The sequence below is a fragment of the Balaenoptera borealis genome (assembly GCF_965194805.1).
Source record: "Balaenoptera borealis genome assembly, chromosome: 4".
Classification (NCBI taxonomy): Eukaryota; Metazoa; Chordata; class Mammalia; order Artiodactyla; family Balaenopteridae; genus Balaenoptera; species Balaenoptera borealis.
Genome location: NC_138861.1, coordinates 6,151,376 through 6,177,120, shown reverse-complemented (window position 1 = coordinate 6,177,120; position 25,745 = coordinate 6,151,376). Strand labels below are relative to the sequence as shown.

The following is a 25,745-nucleotide window of genomic DNA, read 5'->3' as shown; positions in this document are numbered from 1 at the left end:
TATGTAGTGTCCTTCCTTATCTCTTAAAACAGTCTTTATTTTAAAGTCTATTTTATCTGATATGAGTATTGATACTCCAGCTTTCTTTTGATTTCCATTTGCATGGAATATCTTTTTCCACCCCCTCACTTTCAGTCTGTACGTGTCCCTCGGTCTGAAGTGCGTCTCTTGTAGACAGCATATATATGGGTCTTGTTTTTGTATCCATTCAGCCAGTATGTGTCTTTTGGCTGGGGGATTTAATCCATTTACATTCAAGGTTATTATTGATATATATGCTCCTATTACCATTTTCTTAATTGTTTTGGGTTTGTTTTTGTGTGTCTTTTTCTTCTCTTGTGTTTCCTGCCTAGAGAAGTTTCTTTAGCATTTGTTGTAAAGCTGGTTTGGTGTTACTGAGTTCTCTTAGCTTTTGCTTGTCTGAAAAGCTTTTGATTTCTCCATCGAATCTGAATGAGATCCTTGCTGGTTAGAGTAATCTTGGTTGTAGGTTTTTCTCTTTCATAACGTTAAGTATATCCTGCCACTCCCTTCTAGCCTGCAGAGTTTCTGCTGAAAAATCAGCTGACAACCTTATGGGGATTCTTTGTATATTATTTTTTTGTGTTTCCCTTGCCACTTTTAATATTTTTTCTTTGAATTTAATTTTTGTTAGCTTGATTAATATGTGTTTTGGTGTGTTTCTCCTAGGATTTATTCTGTATAGGACTCTCTTTGCTTCCTGGACTTGGGTGACAATTTCCTTTCCCATGTTGGGGAAGTAGTGGGAAGCAACAGCAGAGCACAGGGAGATCAGCTCAGTGCTTTGAGATGACCTAGAGAGGTGGGATAGGGAGGGTGGGAGGGAGGCTCATGAAGGAGGGGATATGGGGATATATGTATGCATATGGCTGATTCACTTTGTTGTACAACAGATACTAACACAGTATTGTGAAGCAATTATACTCCAATAAAGATCGATTAAAAAAAAAAGAAAGAAAATAACATGCTTATAGATTCAATAAGGTTTTAATTGTCAGATTTAAATATGTATGTGTATACTACTAAATGCATTTCCTAAAGGGGGTGAAAACAATATTAACAGCAGTGGGTAGATCAGATGAATTACTGACCACCCAAATTGTATCTTGTCTGTAATATGTTATTGAATGTCATCTGTAACCTATCCTGGGATTTTACTTTTTTTATATCTGCATATGTTTCAGTCCTTAGTGTATATTGTAAGTTTTTTGAGGGAAGAGACTTTGACAACGATTGTAAACAGTAGGTTCTGTCAGGAAGATGGAGGGCTAGAGGTAGTCTCCCCCAGGAACACAACAAAACCAATAAATAACAACTGCAAACTGATGAAAGTAGCTCTGGGAAAGTTCTGGATCATAATAAAGGGCAGCAGAAATCCTGTGAAGCTAAAAATCTCAGGATCACTGCACAGAAAAACATAGGGAACATTTTACCTGCATCATCCTTTACCCCATTCCAGAGCAGCTCAGCACCAAGAGGTATCCCTTGGAGGTATTTTATCCCATGCAAGCCTCACTGCCATGGATGTTTGCAGCCTTTGCTACTGAAGACCTCCACAGTCTTCACGAACACTAAACCCAGCTGATGGAGCTGCCCAGAGTTCCTGCCTCTTCATCTCCTCTGGCACTAGAGATGTCTGTAGTGAAACCTACACACAGGGGCCCCACTCACTGCCTCACTGCTTTGCCCTGCTCTCCAGGATTGGAACACCACAGTGCCTCACTATCTATAGGACCAGAGCTGCTGCTGCTCTGCCCCCACCCGCTGCCCAAGTTCTAAGTCAAGGCTTTGATCCACCATCACTGTGGCTGCACTGCTGTAGCTCTGTGTGGCCACTGGGCTTCTAAGTTGCAACTTTGTCCCACCATCACTGGGTCCAAGCTGCTGCTGTTCTGTGACTGCCCCAGGTCATGTTTCAGCTTTGACCCACCATCACCAGGCTGCACTGCTACGGATCTGTGCCCAGAGTTCTAAGTAGTGACTTTGACTTGCTTGCTATCACTGGCGCTGAGTTGCTGCTGTTTTGCAATCCCTCCTGGGACTAGAGTCAGGACTTTGATCCTCCACCCTAAGAGCATGCAGCTACTGCACTCTATCAACCCAGGGCCTTGCTACTGCTGCATCCTCTCCCATCCTCTGCAGCCTGAGTCACTGCAGTGAGCCCCAGAGACCCAGACCCGAGTTCCATAGGAGATTTTCACACTCCTGCAACTCAGACACTGACACCACCACTGCTGCAAGTGCATCTGTGCCCCAGGATCCAGGCACTGTGGAAGTTCAGTGTGCACCTGATCCCAGGGTCCTGGCTCCACTGCTATTCTGAGAGTAATGTGTCAGACCTGGCACCAAGAGGGATCTCTTGGTGAGAACATCCTCCAACAGGCAAAAAAGAATAGAAGGACTCTAACAGCCTTCACCTCTGCGGACTGCAATAGCTCTAGCTGCCACAGCCACTCACAGAACCTCTGTAGTCTCAGCCACAGAAGACCACCCACTCTCTTTGCCAACATTAACCTAGACTGATGGAGTTTCATGTGACCTCCCTGGAACCAAAGACACTGCACCTCACCCAGCCAGCACTCTTGTAGATACCTTCAGGTGAAAATATTTCCACATTAAATCCAGTCTGAAAAGTCTGGAAGAGATGACTGCTCCATCAAATAAGCAGACATCAATGTGAGGCCAATAGAAACATGAAAAAGCAAGGAAACATGACACCACCAAAGGCACACAATAATTTTCCAGTAACTGACCTCAGATAAATGGAGATCTGCAAGATACCTAAAAACTGATTCAAAATAATTATTTTAAGGAAAACTCAGTGAGATTTAAGGGAACACAGACAAAGGAGTCAATGAACTAGTAAAAGAATGCATGAACAAAACGAGAAGTTCAACACAGAGATAGAAATCATTAAAAAAAAGAACTGACCACGGCATGTGGGATCTTCCCAGACCAGGGCCACGGAGCAGCTGGGCCCCTGAGCCACAATTACTGAGCCTGCACGTCTGGAGCCTGTGCTCCGCAACAAGAGAGGCTACAATAGTGAGAGGCCCACGCACCGCGATGAAGAGTGGCCCCCGCTTGCCACAACTAGAGGAAGCCCTCGCACAGAAACGAAGACCCAACACAGCCATAAATAAATAAATAAATAAATAAATTAAATTAAAAAAAAAAAAAACTGACCAGACATCTGGAGCTGAAAACAAAACAAAAGAAAACAAAACAGTGACTAAAAATGAAAAAGGAAACAGAGAGCTTAAATACCAGGCTCTATCAAGCATTAGAAAAGAATATGTGAATTTGAAGACAGATCTCTTGATATTATTGAATCAGATGAGAAAAAAAATAAGAATGAAAAAGAGTGAAGAAAGCTTAGGTGAATTATGGGACACCATTAAGAAAAACAATATTTGCATTATGGAGGTCCCAGAAGGAAAAGGGAGCGGGAGAAAAGGACGGAAAACTTATTTAAAGAAATATGGCTGGGCTTCCCTGGTGGCACAGTGGTTGAGAGTCTGCCTTCCAGTGCAGGGGACACGGGTTCGAGCCCTGGTCTGGGAGGATCCCACATGCCGCGGAGCAACTAGGCCCGTGAGCCACAACTACTGAGCCTGTGCGTCTGGAGCCTGTGCTCCGCAACGAGAGGCCGCTATAGTGAGAGGCCCGCGCACCGCGATGAAGAGTTGCCCCCGCTTGCCGCAACTGGTGAAGGCCCTCGCACAGAAACGAAGACCCAACACAGCCAAAAATAAATTAAAAAAAAAAAAAAAATATGGCTGAAAGCTTTCCAGATCTGGGAAGAGATACAGCCATCCAGGTACATGAAGGTCAAACATCCCCAAATAGATTCAACCCAGAGATCTTCACCAAGACACGTTATAATCAAACCCTCAAAAATCAAACACGGAGAAAGAATTTTGAAAGCAGTAAGAGAAAAAAAAAGACTCATCAAATACAAGGGAACCCCAAAGAGAAAGGCTATCATCTGATTCCTCAACAGAAACCTTGCAATCCCATTTACAATAGCATCAAAAACAATAAACTTAACCAAGGAAGTGAAACACCTATGCACTGAAAACTATGAGATATAGATGAAAGAAATTGAAGAAGATACAAATAAATGGAAAGACACCCCACGTTCTTGAATTAGAAGAATTAATATTGTGAAAATGTCCATATTACCCAATGAGATAACAGATTCAATACCTGTAATTCCAATGACATTTTTCACCAATGGAAAAAAAAATCTATCCTGACATTTGAATGAAACCATGAAAAACCCCAAAGAGCCATAACGATCTGGAGAAGAAAGAACAAAGCAGGAGGCTTCACACCTAATTTCAAACTATATTTCAAACTTAGGTAATCAAAACAATATGGTACTGGCATAAAAGGAAGCACGTAGACCAGTGGAACAGAATCAAGAGCCCATTAATCAACAACACATACAAGGTCAGCTAATTTTTGACAAGGGCACCCAGAACATGCAATGGGAAAAGGATAGCCTCTTCAGTAAATGGTGCTAGGAAAACTGGGTATCCACATGCAGAAGATTAAAACTGGAACTCCATCTTACAGCACTCATAAAAATTAACTCAAAATGGATTAAAGACCTACTTGTAAGATCTGAAACAGTAAAACTACTGGAAGAAAACATAGGGAAAAATTATTTAGTTTTTGGAAATGACTCCAAATCATAAGCAACAAAAGCAAAAATAAACAAGTGGGACTACATCAAACAAAAAACCTTCAGCAGAGCAAAGGAAACAATCAATAAATTAAAAGACAACCTACAGAATGAGAGAAAATATTTGCAAATCATATATCTGATAAATGGTTAGTTTAAAATATAAATAACTTATACAACTCAATAACCAAAAAGCAAATAATCCAATTAAAAATAGGAAAAATAGCTAAATAGACATTTTTCCAAAGAATATATCCAAATGGCTAACTAAAACATAAACATGTGCTCAACATCACTAATCATCAGGGAAATGCAAATCAAAAGTGCAATGAGATATCATCTCACAACCTGTTATAATGGCTACTATCAAAAAGACAAAAGATAACAAGTGTTTAAGAAGATGTGGGAAAAAGGGAACCCTAGTGCACTATCGACGGGAATGTAAATTGTTACAGATATTATAGAAAACGGTAGAGTTTTTCTTCAGAAAAATTAAGATAAATGTACCGTATGATCCAGAATTCCCACTGCTGGGTATATATCTGAAGGAAAAGAAATTACTATCTGGAAGAGATATCTGCACCCTTATGTTCTTTTAGCATTAGACAATAGCCAGCACATGGAAGCAACCTAAGTGTCAATGGACAGATGAATAGATATTGAAAATGAGGTATTATTCAGCCATTAAAAAATGGAAATACTGCCATTTGGGACAACACTAATGAAACTGGAGATCATTATGCTAAGTGAAATAAGCCAGATGGAGAAAGACACATGCTGTATAGTATCACCAATATGTGGAATATTTTTAAAAAGTCAATTTCATAGAAACAAAGAATAGAATGATGGTTGCAAGTGTTGAGGGGAAGGGAAATGGGGTGATGCAGGTCAAAGGGTACAAAAAGAAGTCATAAGAAGTTACAAGAAGAATAAGTCTGACGGTCTAAGCATATAGTACATTGACTATATTTAATAATAACAACCCCATATTGTATGCAGTGGTCTCTCCATATCTGCAGATGTGGAGCCCATGGATATGGAGGGCCAACTCTACTATGCCATTTTATGTAAGAAACTTGAGCACACATGGATTCTGGTATCCTTGGAGGTCCTGAACCCAATCTCTGCAGATACCAACTAATGACTGTACATGAAAGTTGCTGAGAGATCTTAAACATTCTCACCACACCCAAAAAGAATTGACCATGTAATATGATGCATGTGCTAATTATCTTGATTTTGGTAATCATTCCACACTGTGTGTGTTTTTGAAAATATTTATAATACCATCCGGTTGTATACCTAAATATATACAATTATTGTTGTCAGTTATTCCTCAATAAAGTTGAAAAAAATAAACAATTATAAACATAATGCCATAGGTCTCACTTACCTTTTGGTGAAAATTAAGCTGATATTACAATAGCTGTTACCACCTACCTGGCTAAGCATGAATGAAAATCCTATCAAATATTCTTCTACCTATTCTAGGAAGACCCCAGTTGGGCAGCTCATCTTTTTATAAGGGCAGTTTAACTCAGGTTTGGGCTCAGATCTCATGTAATCATATTTGCTTGAAAATACTTCTGTACATGTCATGGTCATCACCTCCTAGAGAACTGCATGAACTTACAGTTTGAAAATGCAAGTAGGGGAAGCTAGACTGTGACTTTTGGTCACCTCAGATGAGATAATATATGTAAACGACTTAAAAATTGCTTGCCACCTAGTTAAACTGATATGAGTGTTTTAATCTCCCCGCTTCTCCTCCTCCTCCTCCTATCCCTCCTCTTCCTCTCCATCTCCTTCTTCTCCTCCTCCTACTAATTCTCCTTCTTCTACTGGCATTCCTCAAGCCTCAATCTTCTTTTCACTGACACTTGCAAATGGTCTCTTTGACTATTGGGAGGCAACTGGTGTGTAGATGTTTAGACTCCATGCTACTGACCACTGTTGTTCTTACCTTCCTCACAACGCCCCATGGTTACCTGTGCCAAGAGTATCTCATATGAGGTTGGGTTACCTGGGATACCTGGCTATAAGTATTTATAGTTTCTGCATTGCAGGATATAGTTTATTGACAAAGTATATTCTCAATAATAAATGGTAGTTATTAATTGGCAGTCTTTCTAAGTTTTATATTGCTATCCATCAATCCAATAACAAGTTCTCTATCTTTTTTCCTTAAAATCCCATAAAAATATCAAATATAATATGAACCTAAAATAAGAAGCAACTACAATTTTTTTTAACTTTTTATTTTATATTGGAGTATAGTTGATTTACAATGTTGTGTTAGTTTCAGGTGTACAGCAAAATGATTCAGTTATATATATCTAGTCTTTGACTTTGGAATTAATGACATCACACCAACAAATTAAGCCAAAAGAGAAACAGCTGTAGATTGACAGTCTATAGCTTTTATAGCTTGTACTTTGAATGTCTATATAGAGCTAGATCTCTCTCTCTCATATATATATATATATATATATATTATATATATATATATATAATATATATATATCATAGCAAATATTTTATCAAATTTTAACATATGTTAAACATATGTTATATGTTAGACTATTAACATCAAATTTAACATATGTTATATGTTTGTTAGACTATTAATATATCTTATGACATTTCTTTAAAAAATTATGAAAATTACTTTCATGTCATAAAAAGCTGAAAATTACTAGTTACCCAACTGTATTTAATGTTTACCGTACCAACTCTGCACTACCACAAACATTGTCTGCAGTTTTGCAGTCTTACCGTGCAACCTCATGGATCCTTAACTTCTTTCGTGCTATGTTTTCTGCACAGAATCTTCTCCTTCCCTTTGCGGTAGAGATCAGCTACAGCAATTATTCTTAATTAATAATTCTGTAATTATTCTTACAACCTCTTCTTCTCTCTGTGTATCCCTAGTTCTCCACACTCACAAAGCTTCCCTTCACCTGCCTCAGTTAAGACAGAATGCATTGCTCCCTTGACCTTTCCCTCTAGATTTTATGCACAATTATACTATTGAATGTCACGTTTTATTTCACAGGTTGTGTTTTACCTGTTTCTTCTTCACTAGGCTGTTAAATTCTAGAGTTCAGACACTATATTAAGAATGGTGCCCACTCTCTTGTAGATACTCTTCTAGACACTGTGGATATACAAGTTAAGACTCCAGTAACGGGAACATATCATGTGAAAATAAATATACTCCAGTAACGGGAACATATCATGTGCAAATAAATACATATTATCCCAGGAAGTGGTAACTTCTCTGAGAAATGAACAAAAAGTTAAGAAAATCAAATAGTAATGGGGGTGTTGTTTTAGAAAGAATGGATAGGGATTGGGGCTTGTTGCAAGGTGGTATTAAATCAGAAACATGTGGAATCTAGAAAAATGGTACAGATGATCTTATTCGCAAAGCAGAAATAGAGTTACAGACATAGAGAAAAAACGTATGGACACCAAGGGGGTAAAGGGAGGTTGGGATGATTTGGGACATTGGGATTGGCATATATACACTATTGATACTATGTATAAAACAGATAACTAATAAGAACCTACTGTATAGCACAGGGAACTCTACTCAATGCTCTGCGATGACCTAAATGGGAAGGAAATCCAAAAAAGAGGGGATGTATGTATACGTATAGCTGATTGACTTTGCTGTACAGTAGAAACTAATCCAACATTGTAAAGCAACTATATCCAATAAAAATTAATTTAAAAAACTTAAAAAAGTAAATCAGAAACATGGCTTAAATTCCAAAGGGAACGATCTTAAATAAAAGATAAGAAGATTGTGATTAAATGTAGTAAGACTGAAAATTCACCATTACAGTTTATTAAAAATACATTGATAAACCCAAGATTTAGGAGGCTATATACACTGCATTATGATTGTGATATCTCTTATTTTCCAGACATTTTATAATTAAATTGCCACCAACAAAATATGTTTGAGGGAATGTATGTACATATGTGTGTGTGCGTGAGTGTGTGCATTGAAGGCCTGGGGGAGCTAGTGTGTTCATGGGTATGCATGCATCAGAATGGCATAGAAGAGATTTGTTACAAGACTGTGGTGGACCAGCTCCACTGAAAGTCTTCTATTCCCAATTTCCATGAATTTACAATCTATATTACTGAATAGCTCTAATAAATATCATAAAAACATTTAATATTTCATATTTTTACCACCTAGCACATGGAAATGTTAAACAAATATATATTGAACATGAGTACTCTACTGCAAATTAGCAATTCACAAATTTTGTTTGTTGGTATTTGTCTGGGAAACAATTATTATTTACATCGAGGAGAAGGGAAGAGTTCTGAGAAGGAATTTAAACTAGGCTGCCTTCTAAAATTAATAAGCTTTATGTATGTTTGCCACCAAAATTTATATTTGTATATGCTTCCTTTCCATCCATTGACTGTTTTCACTGTTAGGATCTATTGACCTTTAGTCATGAGTTTAAAATTACATACGTTTACTTGAACTTGTATAGCACTGCTGTGTATATACGTAAAGCCACCTTTGGTGAATGATGACATCAATTTACTTCAAGAACAATTGTGGATCATATGAACCAGGAGGAAGATTACTTCATCTAGGACACATCACTTTTGGTTACTACAGACTTCGTTGTATCATTTGTTAATTTTTAAATTTTAAGATAATTGATTCATTGTGGGCTTTATTCAATATGCCTGGAAAACTCTTCCATAAATTTGATTTGTCTTACATCCCATGAGAGAAGTTACTTTTTGCAGCACATGACCAACCTAAACACAGTTTGAATGTGCTTCATTACAAACTATTGGCAAAGAAAAATAAATAAATAAAAATACCTTTTCTTCCTCCTAACTTTAAAAAGGTGAAGTCTATATTTTCTTAGCCTATGCCACCAATTCAACCAAAGGAAACATTATGTTTGAAACAAAGGGGTCTTCTTAAGAAGACAACAACTTTCTAATATTATCATGTTAATTATCTAGGTAGCATGGGCTTACCATAGCTTTTAATTAATGGCCAAATGCAAACTGAGTCACATGGGGCTGAGGAAAAACCATAGCGACCCAGAAATCTTTTCTTCATTACTCTTGTATTAAAGGAGGGAAGACTCTTGCATTTTACACCCTTGATGACCCCTACTTCCTTCATGTATTGATAGTATAGAGTGGTTATTATCATGTGTATTCCAATGAAAGATTAAGTGAGACAGAGAGACAATCTGTTTACTTTTCTAAGGAACCAATTTAATTCTAGCTGCACCTGTTTCATTCTACACCCCTCTGTGTGAGGGGAAGCCTGTGGGATTCCTAATATTGACCAAAGAGCATATAAGGAGTCTCATTATTCTAATATCATACATATGCAATTTAAAAAAAAAAAAAAGGGTATCCATGGGTATTACCTGTATAGGCTTCATGCCTTTTCCTTAAAGTGATTTAAGCTTTATAACATGGAATTGGAGGACAATTCACTGATAGTCTGATGATTATAACTCAGTGCTGTTATGATGGACATGATGCACTCAGGATTCAGGTGGTTTCTTCTCTTCCCAGAGAGCATGTGCTTCACAGCCAGAAGGAAGAAACAAGATAAATTATGCTTGAAGTTGTCATAGCCAGATATTTAGTTTTAGTGTTTGATCATAAGACATACATTTTTATGATATAGCCATCATCAGATGTTAATAAATGTCATACCAAAATCCAAATACTAGATAAGAAACATTCTTAATAATATCTTCTAGAGTGATAACATTCTGCCCATTTAAATTCTGCACAGGTTTCTGTGCATTGATGTTATTTGGTTATATCTTAGTTTGCTTAAATATTTTAGGACTGACCACCACATCTCATTTTAAAAATTACTGCTCCCAACTTGACTTAATTTTACCCTGGCTTAGCTATGTTCCACTCATTTTGTTGTATTTTGTTTAATATTTAAGAAATCATATCTTACAATCATGTGTTTCTTCTGAATCCATACTTCTGTCCAGATTGTCTTTGCTAATCTTTAACATACTGTCTGAAAGGATCTGTTTGCCCATTTCTACTATTGAGCTGGATTTCACGTAGTCTATTTATGTAATAAAGATAGCACTTTGGGATTCTTCCAAGAAATGGTGTGGTATGAAGTAAAACATGAATCGTTTGCTTTGATTTAGCTTTGATACGTAGCCAAATATATATTTCTTATTTTAAGACAAGACCACTTTGTCAGAAAACCTTTTGGAAGAATATTAAAATTGAGATATACCAAGAGATTGGCACTTCTTCTATTATGGACAAGACCGAGATTGGCACTTCTTCTATTATGGACAAGACCTAAGTTTTCATAATGTAAGAATGGTTCTCAAAAGTATCATGCAGACAGGGTAAAAAAATTTTCTGATCTCTTAAGACTTATCGCATAATTAAATAATTATAGTTTTCTTCTTAACATTTCCTCATTTAAAAATTAACATTTAAAATATAAAGTAATAGTTTGTAAAATAAAATTGTGGATAATACATATTGCTTAGTGAACAATGCAATATTTTAGTGATAGAAACAATTTGGAACAGCTGTTACTTTGAAAATCCTAAATTATACATATATGTGTATATGCACACACACACACACACACACACACACACACTTACACTGACAAGGTTCTAATACATGTTTAGGAATAAATGAGGTAGTTTATCCCTTTTACCTTCCTACGTTACAAGTCTGTTCCTACTCTTCCCAGTCCATAAAATTAAATTAATCATTAATTTAACTTCTGTAAATGCAGGCTTCTTAAACATTTACCATTTGTAAAATTTTTTAAGGATATTTCATTGGTAATTTATAATTACATACAATTGTACAAATAGAGAATTGAGTGTTAAGAAAATAATAAAATAAAATACAATATCGGTGAGTGCTAAGCCTATTTGACTATAGTTAAAATAAGTCACTATATATTTACAATGGCAAAACTCAGTTAAGATTTCAAAAACACCAAGCTGTTTTACTCAACTAACCTCACAAAAACCAGTGCATTTAAAATCTACGCTATCTCCACAAATTTCTGACAAGCCATCCTACTTCACCACTCAGCAGACTTTTCTTCTATTACATAAAGAAAATAAATCATCACAGATTGAACATGTTTAATTCATCATATCAAACCTACAAAACTCCTGCATTTATAACCATGCCTTCCTATGCCCACCGGTTACATTAGAGCAACTGGTTGTCTTTCTAACTAAATTTTGTCCCCACTTATGTTCTGTATCACACCTACTTTTTCAATAACCTTATAAAATTAGTCTAATCATCTCTCCCTTTTATGTTAATCCTCTCCATTTCTACTATGTATCTCCTATCATTTAGACTTTCTCAATTCTCACTTATGTAAATAATATATTATAAATTTATACAAAATAGACAAGTGAGCAAAACAAACACTATACCTCTGTGGACCTCCCTTCACTCTTCAGCTACACATCATCCTAGACCTTTCTTTCCCAGCTGTGTTTCACTCATTCCATTTTTACCACTTCATATATTTCTCAATTACCCTCTCCTTCAATGAATAACTTCAGTTTTACTTCCAAGCCCAAACAACAACAAAAATGTGCTTATTTTTAAATCAGTGATTCCATATATGTCAGTTCATCTGAAGGGCATTGCCTTAGATCTAATTTTGCTAAAGCAGTCATAATAATTCTATACTATTGAAAATTTCCCACTTACATAATATATTCCCTAGTATTCCATGATTCCATGCTCTCCTGTTTGTTCTTCTATAATTTGTCTATCCTTCCATTCTCTTTTGTTGGTTAATTCGACTTTATATTTTTCATATATTGTTTACAATATTCAGTTCTAGATGATTCAACTCTATTATATGTCCTCCAGATGCAGTACTGATGATTTATACATAGGCTGGTGATTTCTAAATTTATGCAACTTGTTAAAATATCTCCCATAAGTTCCAGGTATTTTGACCATCATCCTACTTTGCATCCTCAGAGTGATATTCAAAGTAAAATCAGAGTCAAATGTCAAACCCGTGAAAATATCAGGCTCTTTACTCTTAAGAGACAGAGAAGGATTACTTTAAGTGTCCAAACCACAAGGAAGATGGAGAGATGAAGAAGATGAGAAAGATGATCAAAGAAGTCAGGGAAGATCAGAAGTTTAGTTTTAGACATGATAGGTAGGCTGTTATTAGATAATCAAGTAGAGATGTCAAAAATAAAGCTGAGTCCTCAAGTCCATTCTCTACAACTGCGTCTTTATTCCTGTCCTGCCCCTAGGTTCTTCATAAACATTTCTTTTTTTTCTTTTTAGATTCCACGGGGAGGGGGAAGGGTAAGCTGGGACGAAGTGAGAGAGTTGCATGGACTTATATATACTACCAAACGTAAAATAGGTAGCTAGTGGGAAGCAGCTGCATAGTACAGGGAGATCAGCTCAGTGCTTTGTGACCACCTAAAGGGGTGGGATAGGGAGGGTGGGAGGGAGATGCAAGAGGGAGGAGATATGGGGATATATGTATATGTATAGCTGATTCACTTTGTTATAAAGCAGAAGCTGGCACACCATTGTAAAACAATTATACTCCAATAAAGATGTTAAAAAAATAAATAAGTAAAGCTGAAGCTTTGAATCTGAAGTACAATATTGAGGATTAGCTAGTGATATAAATTGAGAGTCCTTAGGAAAATATGGCACTTAAAGCCAGAAGAGTAGAAAAGATTACCAAAAGAATGAGGTGTATAGAAGAAAGATAAGGGCTCAGTGTCTAGGAAACTAGTAGTTACAAATTGAGGAGACAAGAAAGGATCAGTACAGGAGATAGAACAGGGGTAGCCAGACAAGAGAAAAATGAACAAAGTGGGACAGTACCAGAAGGCAAGCCAAGAAGGGATAAAAGTGTTTCTTATTTGGCCATCTTCCTTATCTTAGAGGTAATGCCATTCTTCTACTGGCTTAGACACTTGAGATCACCCTTTTAAGCACTGTATCTCACACCCAACACTTATTCTATCAACAAACCTCTCCAGCTCTAACTGATATTCCAACTCCACTGGCACCACACCTTTCTGAGCCATTATCACCTCCCACCAGGATTCCTGCAATACCTTCTCTACTGGTCCCTCTAATTTTGTCCTTCCCTTGTTCAAACTATTCTCAATAGCCAGAATGATTCTACTGAAATGTGACTCAGATAATGTTAGTCCTCTGAGAAGAAACTCTCAATGTTTTTTTCAGCTCTCTCAGTGCAAAAACCAAAGAAATAACCAGGGACCGCAGTGCTAGTCTCTCTGGCCCTGTTGCCTCCTTGATTGAACTTCCTACAAAACTCCCCTCACTCAGCCTGCCCTGTTACACAGGTCTCCTTGGTATTTTTGACAATGCCAAGACCTCCTGTATCTCAGGAAGTTTGCAGTTGTTTTTCTCTCCTAAAACATGTTTTCCCCAGTTATATCATCTCATCTCACTCAGAATTCTATTCAAAAATTATTTATCATTATACACCTGTGTAAAATTGCAGTCATTCACTACAAAATAACTCCTTTTAGGGTATTTCTTTTTCTAAATATAATTTATTACCATTTATGTAATAATTAGGTTCCAACAGGACATGATTTTTTGTTGGTTTTTTCATCCTTCATAGTCTTATCACTTGGAGCAGTGTCTGGCACATAGAAGTGATCTATGCAAATTTGTTGAGAGAATGAATGATTAAATGAATGAAAAAATGGCAAAAGATGAGGAGAGAGAGAGACACAGATTTTTCTCTTCCTCAGTACCCACTTGGAAAATTTAAACCAGCTTGACCTAAAATTATGTAAAAATAATGTACTTTTAAAGCAAGTAATTTATATTTATTTATATAATATACATAAATTAGTATTTCATATTTAAATTTCAGTTTAAATGAACAACACTCTAAATTAAAAATACATCAGAACTGAAAAAAAATCAATTAATTAACAAAGGACAGTACATAATTTAATCACAAAGCCTGGATGGGTTAGAATAAGAGACAAAGTTTTAGTCTAATAGGGTCTAATAATACATAGGGTTGGCTGTTTCAGTAAATATACATTTGTCAATATGCATTTTTATTATCATAATATGACTCTGGGATGAGTGCTTGCCGCAAAATAAGTTCTTTATATTTTTTAATGTGTTTAAAAATTTTACCAAAATTTATTAGCATTCATACAATTCTGCAGTTCTCTGTGTATGTGTGAGACATTTTGTTAGAAACATATTTCAAAATTATTTTTAGTTTGAGACCCTGAAACTTTTAGACAGAGTAAACTGTGCTTGAATATGAATTGAGAAGTTATAGAGTGCACAATTTCTACTTAAAAACTTGAAAGCAAGCTAATTCTTCTGGGGTTGCCTGGTAACTAATAAGGAGTATATCAAATTGAAAGACAGGTCTGACTGAAGCAGCTTTGAATAAATAATAGAATTGTTGTCAACTTTAGCCTCAGAGAAGCGAAACAGGGGTGAATTCTAAGCTAAACTGAGGGAAAGACTGTTGAAACATGTCTTGTGTTTTTTTTTAATTTTTAGTGAATTATCCACATTTGCCTTTAAACCTTTTTTCTCACCAGAATTTTATGATTAACATAGAGACATTGAAAGCAAATTCTGAAGACATCATTGGAATTAAATGGAATGAACCAAGACCTTTTTAGGGCATAATAATTTATTTATTATTTATTAGGCATTTATTTATAAATCCATATTCTTACAATGCATTGGTTTCTTAGAAACATTTATCTCCACTAAGAATGATTACTGCTTTGATAAAAGATTTGACATAAGTATTTTTTAAGTTGAGAATTGTGTTACAGTAACTCCTGGGTATATGTACAAGAAAATATTTTGACAAGTCTTTATTTATAGTGATATTTTATATCAGCCTGTTGATAAAATACTTACAAATTTTGAACTATTTTTGTTTTATTTCCAGCAGGAAAAAAGTCAAGAACGTTCAAGAATCAAAGGTAAGGAGTGACTATTTTATGATCATTATTTTATACATTTGTATAAGTATAGGAGAAGGAAAAAAAAAAGACCTTGCTACTTTGAAATTATAGTTAAAAATGAGAAAACAATGGGACTTCAAAATCTTCAACATGATTTTAAAACCATTGTGAACCCTTTGGGAATTCCCCAAGGCCATTGAAGATTCTCTATCAAGATTTCCTTTCTTCAGTGGTGCTTTTGGAAACTTCGACACAATTTTCTGTTTATTCCCTGAGTTGTTCTCATTGAATTCCTCCACCAACCATTGTCCATGCACTTGAGGACTCAGGGAAGGGGAAGGGGGAGCTGGAGAGAAGTGAGGGAGTGACATGGACTTGTATATACTACCAAGTGTAAAATAGATAGCTAGTGGGAAGCAGCCGCATAGCACAGGGAGATCAGCTCAGTACTTTGTGACCACCTAGAGGGGTGGGATAGGGAAGGTGGGAGGGAGACGCAAGAGGGAGGAGATATGTGGATATATGTGTATGTATAGCTGATTCACTTTGTTATAAAGCAGAAACTAATGCATGATTGTAAAGCAATTATACTCCAATAAAGATGTTTAAAAATAAATAAATAAACTAGAAGGAAGAAAATTAAAAAAAAAAAGAGTTGGTGTTCTGTCACATCTATGATTTAGCAGATGAACCTTTTCAAAATATGTTTTGTAGAAACTGAACTATTTAGTCACTGCTATCTCACTTTATATTCTCTGAAAAAGCAAGAAAATATGTATTTATATATTAAAAGTTGGTGATAGCTTTTTGTATGGCATAGTCAATCCTAGTCAGGCACAGGAAGGTTCTTTACAGCATAAAGACAATCTTAAACTTTGAAATGCACTCACTGAGATAATAAATTACCCTAAATAGATTGTAATCCTTCAACAAAATGTTTCCATTAGTGTGTGCTCCTGCTCATCATGATAGAACTTCACAGATTTTTCCAGGGTTAATCCTTCTGGTCTCTCCATTCTTATTCTATGTTTTGGGTATCCTTGCCCACCTATCCCTTCCCCAAGGTGTAGTAGTCCCAAGCCTGACAATGGAGCAAAGCACAATTGCCTTGTTTTGTTTTGTTTTGTTTTTAATTTCTTTTATTGAAGTATAGTTGATTGACTATGTTGTGTTAATTTCTGCTGTACAGTAAAGTGATTCAGTTTTATATACATACATATATATATACATATATAAATATATATATATATACATTCTTTTTCATTTTCTTTTCCATATAGTTTATCACAGGATATTGAGTATATTTCCCTGTGCTACACTTTAGGAACTTGCTGTTTATCTATTTTGTATGTAGTAGTTTCTATCTGCTAATCCCAAATTCCTGATTTATCCCTTTGCCCACCCCTCTCCCCCTTGGCAACCACAAGTCTGTTCTCTGTGAGTCTGTTTCTTGTTCATAGATAGGTTCATTTGTGCCGTATTTTAGATTCCACATATAAGTGATACCATATGGTATTTTTCTTTCTCTATCTGACTTATTTCACTTAGTATGATAATCTCCAGGTCCATCCATGTTGCTGCAAATTGCATTATTCTTTTTATGGCTGAGTAATATTCCATTATATATATATTCCATTTTATATATATATATCTCACATGTTCTTTATCCATTCATCTGTCGATGAACATTTAGGTTGTTTTCATGTCTTGGCCATTGTAATAGTGCTGCTATTAACATAGGAGTGCATGTATTGTTTTGAATTACAGCTTTGTCCAGATATATGCCCAACCATGGGATTGCCGGATAATACAGCAGCTCTATTTTTAGTTTTTTGAGGAACCTCCACACTATTCTTCATAGTGGCTGCACCAATTTACATCCCCACCAACAGTATAGCAGGATTCCCTTTTCTCCACACCCTCTCCAGCATTTGTTGTTTGTAGTCTTTTTAATGATTTCCATTCTGACCCGTGTTTGGTGGTATCTCATTGTAGCTTTGATTTGCATTTCTCTAATTATTAGCGATGTTGAGCATTTTTCTTGTGCCTGTTGACAATTGTCCTGTTTGATTCCATGCTTTTGGCATAGGAAAATTTTTTTAGAGTTTTTTGGAGTTATACACAAATAAATTTTAAAATATAACTGTGGAGAAAGCTACAAAGATTACATGTATTCCTGAAATGATGAAAGGATTGTTACACTTTTGAGGGTGGCTAGGTTGATGACAGCAGTTTTGCTTACTTAAGTCCAAATATAATCTTCTCTGCACATTTTCACACAACTGACTGACACAAATTTTTCCTTGTTTGGTCATCTGTAAGCATCTATATTACTGAAGAATATGAAAAGACATACTTTTTAAAATATTGCTTGGTATATTTTATTCAAATGAATTATGTAAAACTGCCCTTTGAGGGATTCCCAAACTGTGTTCTTTTTCATCAAACTGAAGTATGTCTTGTTATTTTATATATGAAATTATTACATTTATTTTTCCTCAAAATACTCATATTAACTCAAAGTTTTGTACTTTTGTGTTGCAAAAGGGAATTTCTATTCTAAGAGGTGAAGTGTGATGTTCATTTAAATGATATTTGCATTTTAAGCATACTGAGTGCACATCTTCCTTCTTACGGAGGGGCCCAGTGTTTCAGAATAATCTTAAATCATATTTATAATTCTGTTATAGTTGAAATAAGTTAAGTATAGCTTTCTTTTTGATGCTTTATTGCCTTGCAGTACATAAATTATATCATCTGAAATAGTAGAAATTAGTTTTTTTTCCAGCTATTGACTGGGAACATGTTTTCTTTTTATAATGTAATAAAATTTTCAAGATGATGCTTGCCACTTCTTTCATTGTTATTGGCTGACACATGGTTCAGAACCTTGACATAATGTCTGCTAGACTACTGAATTTTAAGTAGATATAGGGTTATATCAGGACTTGTTGCCTAGCTCTGCTTAGAGGAACTCTACATTTTTTCTTGAATACTTATGGGAATCATCGTACAATATTATCTTACTGGAACTTATGAATGGTCATTTAAATATTTTTAAATCTATATTAAGCAGAAGAAAATTGTCATAGAAGCAATAGCTTACTCATTATTAAATAACAAAAATTCTGAATAGTAAATACATTTCTTGGTCACTAATAGTTGAAGTGTGAGCTATGGCCTCATTTGATCTTAGCAAACGATTCTCAGCTAGTAATTCTCTGACTTCCTGACTAATTGGTAACCTTATTTGCCAGAACCCGTTTATTACATTGTCAAGAATGTATACACAGAGTCTTTCATCTTCTAATTTCTTGCATTCGGCTCCGGTTTCTGCTTGAAGCAACAATCCCAACCTCATGGTATCAGTGACCTGAAATTACATTAATTCACAAAGCACTACAATGAGAACCAATCCCTCATTTTCCTGTGTACATAGAGACATACATTGAAATGTTTGGAAACTTGCAATTCTATCTCTAATTGATTATTTGACACTCACATGCTCTTATTCTAATATTATTTTGGAATGTTATACAAATCCATATTTTATATATTCTAAAATTATATCTATATGGAATTCAACCGACAAGATGAATTTCGGTTCAATAGTTAGTATGGATTCTCAACTAATTTTCATCTTTATATTGCCTGTTGTTAAATGAGACAAAGACCAACCTCTATTTAGTACACAATTTTGAGGTTTACAATTAAGATGTCCTTCCTTAAAGTTACATTAAAGATTATAGCAGAGAAATAAAGACAGTTACACAGGTTTGAAAGAAAGATCAACTATTCAGGAAACCATCTTTCACACTGTTCTCCAGTGACATTACAGCTAAATTAAACAGAGCACATTATGTGTTTAAAACCCATTGAAAATTGTATAAATATTATCAAGAAATAATTTCTACTGTAAGGATCACAACAAATCAATTATCATCTGCCAATATTTCTCAGGTAAGTATTTTAATTTGTGACTGGTTTATTTGTGTCTATTTTAGAGCATCTCTCTAGAGTTCTTAGTGATAAAACAGTAACAGTTTTGGAGGAAAATTTAAATAAGCCATGCTTGACAAATAGCTTAAAAATTCTGTCAAGTTTTTACTACTCCAAAATAGTGTGAAGTTTTACTACATTCAGAAGGATGAAATCACTGTGGAAAGTTTGCACGTGGTTATGCTGTGGCATGCTCCTCAGTATTGGCTTCACCCTCTTCTGTCAATAAAAGAATGTCCATTCACCAAAGAGATTCGATTGCTTTTAACACACAGTTTCCCCCCTCCTCTCTCCTCAAGTGGATATTCTTGGCTCTTCCCATTCAGAAGGGTTAAAAATAAAGTATGTTCCCCTTTCATTACTAGTTATATTTTTGTTAAGACTCTACATTTGGGGGAGACTGAGGACTAAAGTCCGTTCCCTAATAATCGTTTACATGTTATATTATTATCTTCTCTGTTTTGTTAAATATCTAATTGATGTCAGACACTGTGCTTTTTACATATATTATCTCATTTTAATAGTCAAACATGCAATATTAGTTAAGATTTAGAATCCAAATATGCCTGCATTTTGAGAAATCACATCCAAAGTAAATAATTCAGATCAATATTATCATTCTCATTCTATTTTAAAAGGGATCATAGTTTATTTACCCAATCACCAACTTATGTTAGGTAAATTCAACATACTGTTATGAGCAAAGTTTTTTACATTTTCATGGATTTGATACATATGAATTTTATTACTTATGCATTATTTTTCTTTAACATCATGGTCACAAATATTTTCCTGCTAATTTATATAAAATCTGCTCAGTGCTTTGTAGCTTTAAGAAAAAAATAGATAATGGTAAATGCAACATAGTAATATTCTAAGGGACATATGTAAGAATTATGCAAGCTTGTTCACTAAATACTTATGATCTTTTACAAGTGACTTAACCCCTCCGGAAGCAGTTTCTCTTTTATGGTAAATATTAGCGAAACATACCTTGTGATATCAAAAGTCCTTTACGTGTCTGAAACTCTAAGACTTATACTTCTATAAGGACATTGGACAATGCTATTATTACAAGCACTTATGATGCAAAAGTCTATGACTCAATAGGTTCTAAATGGCAAATATTATGTCATACACATTTGTGTATATGAAAAAAGTAAGCTGCACAATTGCTCTTCCTAAGGTACATTACTTCTTACATACATTGAGCAATAACAGAAAACATTATGTCAAGACCATACTTGATTGAATTAAAAGAGTGTGTTTGGGACAGTAAATGCTATTAAAGAACTATGAAGCCTGCAGTCTTTATACACATAAATGCACATACAAGCTACATTCTATTTATTTTTAAACACTCATGGGTTCAGATTCTCCTTTATTTCCTTCATCACAAAATTGGTAACTTAGAACACTAAAAATAATCTGATATATACAGGAATTATATCTCAGTCAGGCTGAAGGGGCATTGCTATGAGATTGGAATGCTAAACTCCTCATTTGGGCTGCCTGAATATTCAGAGCTCCTTCATTAGAATAATTTCACAGAGTTCCTGCGGTCAGCTCTCTTCTTCAAGCTCAGGTAGCTAGTCAGGAACAGTGAGTGGATAGAAATTGACCTTCAAACTCTTATTCATAAAGGCCATTGGATATATTACATTAACAAATGAAAATATCATGTAAAACTGAAAGACAGTCATTCATGTATATGAGCCCTTTATGAGACTGTTTTGTCTAATTATTTCATTTCTTTATGTTTAGGAAACAAAATATAGCCAGCACAATTAGTGCTGAAATGGAGACTCTTACCATTAACTGAAATACAGAGTCACTATGTATTTTTTAAATAGATCTTTATTAATAATTGCTTCACAATACTGTGTTAATTTCTGTTGCACAACAAAGCAAATCAGCCATAGGCATACACATGTACATATCCCCCCCCTCTTGAGCCTCCCTCCCACCGTCCCTATCCCACCCCTCTAGGTCATCGCAAAGCTACAAGCCCATCTCCCTGTGTTATGCTGCTGCTTCCCACCAGCCAACTGTTTTAAATTCCGTAGTGTATATATGTCCATGCCACTCTCTCACTTCACCCCAGCTTCGCCCTCCCACCCCATGTCCTCAAGTCCATTCTCTATGTCCACTTCTTTATTCCTGCCCTGCAACTAGGTTCATCAGTACAATTTTTTTTTTTTTTTAGATTCCATATATATATGTTAGCATACGGTATTTGTTTTTCTCTTTCTGACTTACTTGGCTCTGTATGACAGACTCTAGGTCCATCCACCTCACTACAAATAACTCAATTTCATTTCTTTTTATGGCTGAGTAATATTCCATTGTATATATGTGCCACATCTTCTTTATCCATTCATCTGTTGATGGACACTTAGGTTGCTTCCATGTCCTGGCTATTGTAAATAGAGCTGCAGTGAACATTGTGGTACATGACTCTTTTTGAATTATGGTTTTCGCAGGGTATATGCCCAGTAGTGGGATTGCTGGGTCATATGGTAGTTCTATTTTTAGTTTTTTAAGGAACCTCCATACTGTTTTCCATACTGGTTGTATCAATTTACATTCCCACCAACAGTGCAAGAGGGTTCCCTTTTCATCCCACCCTTTCCAGTATTTATTGTTTCTAGATGTTTTGATAAGTGGCCATTCTGACCGGTGTGAGGTGATACCTCATTGTAGTTTTGATTTGCATTTCTCTAATGATTACTGATGTTGAGCATCTTTTCATGTGCCTCTTGGCCATCTGTATGTCTTCCTTGGTGAAATGTCTATTTAGGTCTTCCGCCCATTTTTTAACTGGAAAGTAAACCATAAATAAGACAAAAAAGACAACCCTCAAAATGGGAGAAAATATTTGCAAATGAAACAACAGACAAAGGATTAATCTCCCAAATATACAAATAGCTCATGGAGCTCAATATCAGAGTCAGTATATTTTTTTAATGGATTACAACGTCATACATTATGAATGTTAGGTTCTTTGGTATTCAGTTTAGAAAGCTATTGCTGAGAGAAATAATCATTTGTAGGATTTATGAAAACTGTGGTGTTCTTTCTATCATAGTCAATAGTTATAATCCTTAGAAAGTCCAAGCACCAAAAGACAAGAAAACTCATCTCTAGAATATGTCAACTGAATGATCCATAGGTTTGTTTATTTTTTTGTTTTTGGCAAAGAGCAATGCTGGATAAACCCCAGACAAGTGTACTTATGGCAGACTTGTGATAATAATCTTAAAAAATAAATGCTGTAAAAGAATGTGAAGGAAAAATATTTGTTTTGTATACATTTTATGCCATAGTAATTGCATTATAGCAGAACAATTCTCTTTGTGCTCTGTTTACTTAAAATGGACTTTTGAAATTAAATGGGGGCAAAATGTATTCTCATAAGTAATTATTGAGTACCTAGCAGCAAAGTATCAATGTCCTATATGCACAACTTAATAGTGTATGATTGACTAGCAACTCTTTAATTGCTTATATGAGAACCTCAAATATTTCAATCCATTTCATTTTACACTTAATATAAATTGATTGTTCAGTGATAAATCAATTAAAAATGTAATTTTCAATTATTATAAACACATTGGCAGTCTTCTCTGAAATTGTTCTATTTCTGATCTTTCACTATTAAACAAAGTGATCATATCTCTTTATGTGAGTGATGTGAGTTTTTGTTTTAAAGTGAATGAGGTTTGGAAACAAAAATGATAACACATAGATGCAAATTCTGGAAGCCATTGTATACATAAGATAATAATTGTTACTTTGACAAACTTTGAAACATATAACAATTTAAGTTCTAATGTATAACTCCATAAATGAAAAATTAATTAATGGAAATATATTCACTGCAAATAATCTAAATAATGCCCCCAAATGATTTCCTACATAACTTTTTAGTAGTAAAGATTTCAATGTCAGTGATAACTTTTCTCTGTGAATTAAGGTAATATTCATCCTCCATTCTTAAAAAGATTCATTTAAACAGCTTGGTCCAATTTTAGATGCTCTTGATGCATGTCGTCCTGCCCCAGCAGCAGGAAGACAGACATCCACCTCTACCTAATGATGCTATTCTCATCAACCAGAAGAGGTTTCAGAAGTATCTGATTGTGTTTCTCATTTATGCCAAGAAAGGCTCAATTTATATTATGCCAAACACATCATCTTTCCCCCTCCATTTTGCATACATTCTCTAGCTTTCTAAAAGATATTCATAAATCATCCCATTCAATGGGTCATTTATTTTGGTTTCAGGATGATTAATTTTGCAGCTCACTTTGCCCACCAGGAGGCAGTGCTATCTAAAAGAAATCGAGGTGTAATAGGTTGTTGGGAAAACAACCCAGAATAACTGGATTTAATTTTCGCTAATAAATAATGATTTCACTCTGCATGGAGTATCAAATGAATATTGTTCGGGGTTTTCTTTACATAGTTTTTTCTTATTATTTTTTACCTGCACAGTAACATCCCAACACGGATCTTCCTTTCAATTACCAATAAATAAAGATATTTTAGACTTTTAACAGAGCTCAGTGATTTCCTAAGTATGTTTTTTAAAAAAATTCCCACACAGTCTCCTGAAATAATTGAACATCATGTCTCAAGAAATGTCAAGTAATATTAACCAAACTGTGTTTGATGGCTTCATTTATTTAGCTGGAAACAGTAACTTCACTTACTTGCAATGGTTAGCCTTTGTGAAAGAGGGGTTCTTGAAATGGTCATATGGACGTAACATATTTTTCTTTTTTTTTGCAGAAGACACTGTCTTATCCTCTAATGAAAAACTATATGGTCTATCAGTTTTTCCTTTTGGCTTTGCCTCCCCTGGCACTTTAAATATGAAATTTGATTTTACTTAATAAACCATATTTACTTGGATTTTTAAAATATATATTTCTTTTTTTTTCCCCAAGGTCTTAACCTAACATTTAATGTAGTAATATTTAAGTATTTTGTAAATTGTTTGGTTTTTTTGAATTATGAAGGATATATATTTTATATAAGAAGGATTTATAACTCTCTAAGTGATATTGTACTCAGTGACTTCTATGAGGCAAAGTAGACATACATTTCTTTGTCTTATGATGGATTAGTTAATTTGGAGTTTTACCTATTATGTCAAAGACCAAATAATTTTCCTTTTAAATATTTTTAAGCAGCATTTCATAGTTTTAACTCATTATGTTGGTAATAATTACTTAGATAAAAAGATGTAAATGTTTTTCCTGGAAAATAATGCATATCACTCTACTAAAGTTAATATAATTGTTTCTTAAGTTGGTGCATGAATTCCTTATCCACTGGACATTGGAAAATATGGAAAAATTCTGGTCAAATTTGCACTGTGATATTGTGAAATTTTTACATAATCCTTTAGTGATGGTTACCTTTGCTTTACTAAGCATTTACAATTGTATTTGACCAAGGATTTCTTTTCCCGCATTGGCCACCTTTCAGGAAACAGCTATTACCATTCAAAGCACTAGAGTTACAAGAACCACATTCTGAGAAGCACTGAGTTATATCACACTTTTCAAGATATATCATGGGGTTTAGCCTCAGCGTACTTAAGCTCAATTATTTATCTCCACACTTAAGGACTCTTAATCTCTTCTTACCTGTAATGTAAGTATAATATACCACAAAGTGCTGTTGTAAGGATTAAATAAGGTATAGAAACCTTTTGAGTGGAGTAAAAAGCTCTTGGTTTATGTGAGTTCTTATTTCAACATGTTTTGAAATGTTTATAATCATTTTTTAATCTATCAGTGGTAGACACATATTTATGAAAAAAATAATGTTCAATTTCATAAAATGGTAAGATTAGAGGTCAACACACATTGACTTGGCCTCATTATTTTATATAATTCTAAATTATAATCCACAGATTTTCCATACTTGAGATATCTGACCTACTGATGTAAAATAATCTCTAGGTATCCTGTGATATTTATTCTTAGGCTGACATTCTTATCAGATCCCTA

General features: G+C 34.8%; 1 protein-coding gene across 8 annotated transcripts in view; it reads left to right on the top strand.

Moving 5' to 3' along the window:
- Positions 1-25,745, top strand: part of FSTL5 (follistatin like 5) — a 771,595-nt gene that overhangs the window by 125,766 nt on the left and 620,084 nt on the right. For 6 of the 8 annotated variants that reach the window (XM_082391660.1, XM_082391659.1, XM_082391665.1 and 3 more), the window contains one exon: positions 15,708-15,741. In XM_082391660.1, the coding sequence (XP_082247786.1) occupies positions 15,708-15,741 (34 nt within the window). The remainder of the gene's footprint in view (positions 1-15,707; positions 15,742-25,745) is intronic. The other 2 variants (XM_082391666.1, XM_082391664.1) reach the window with 1 other exon arrangement.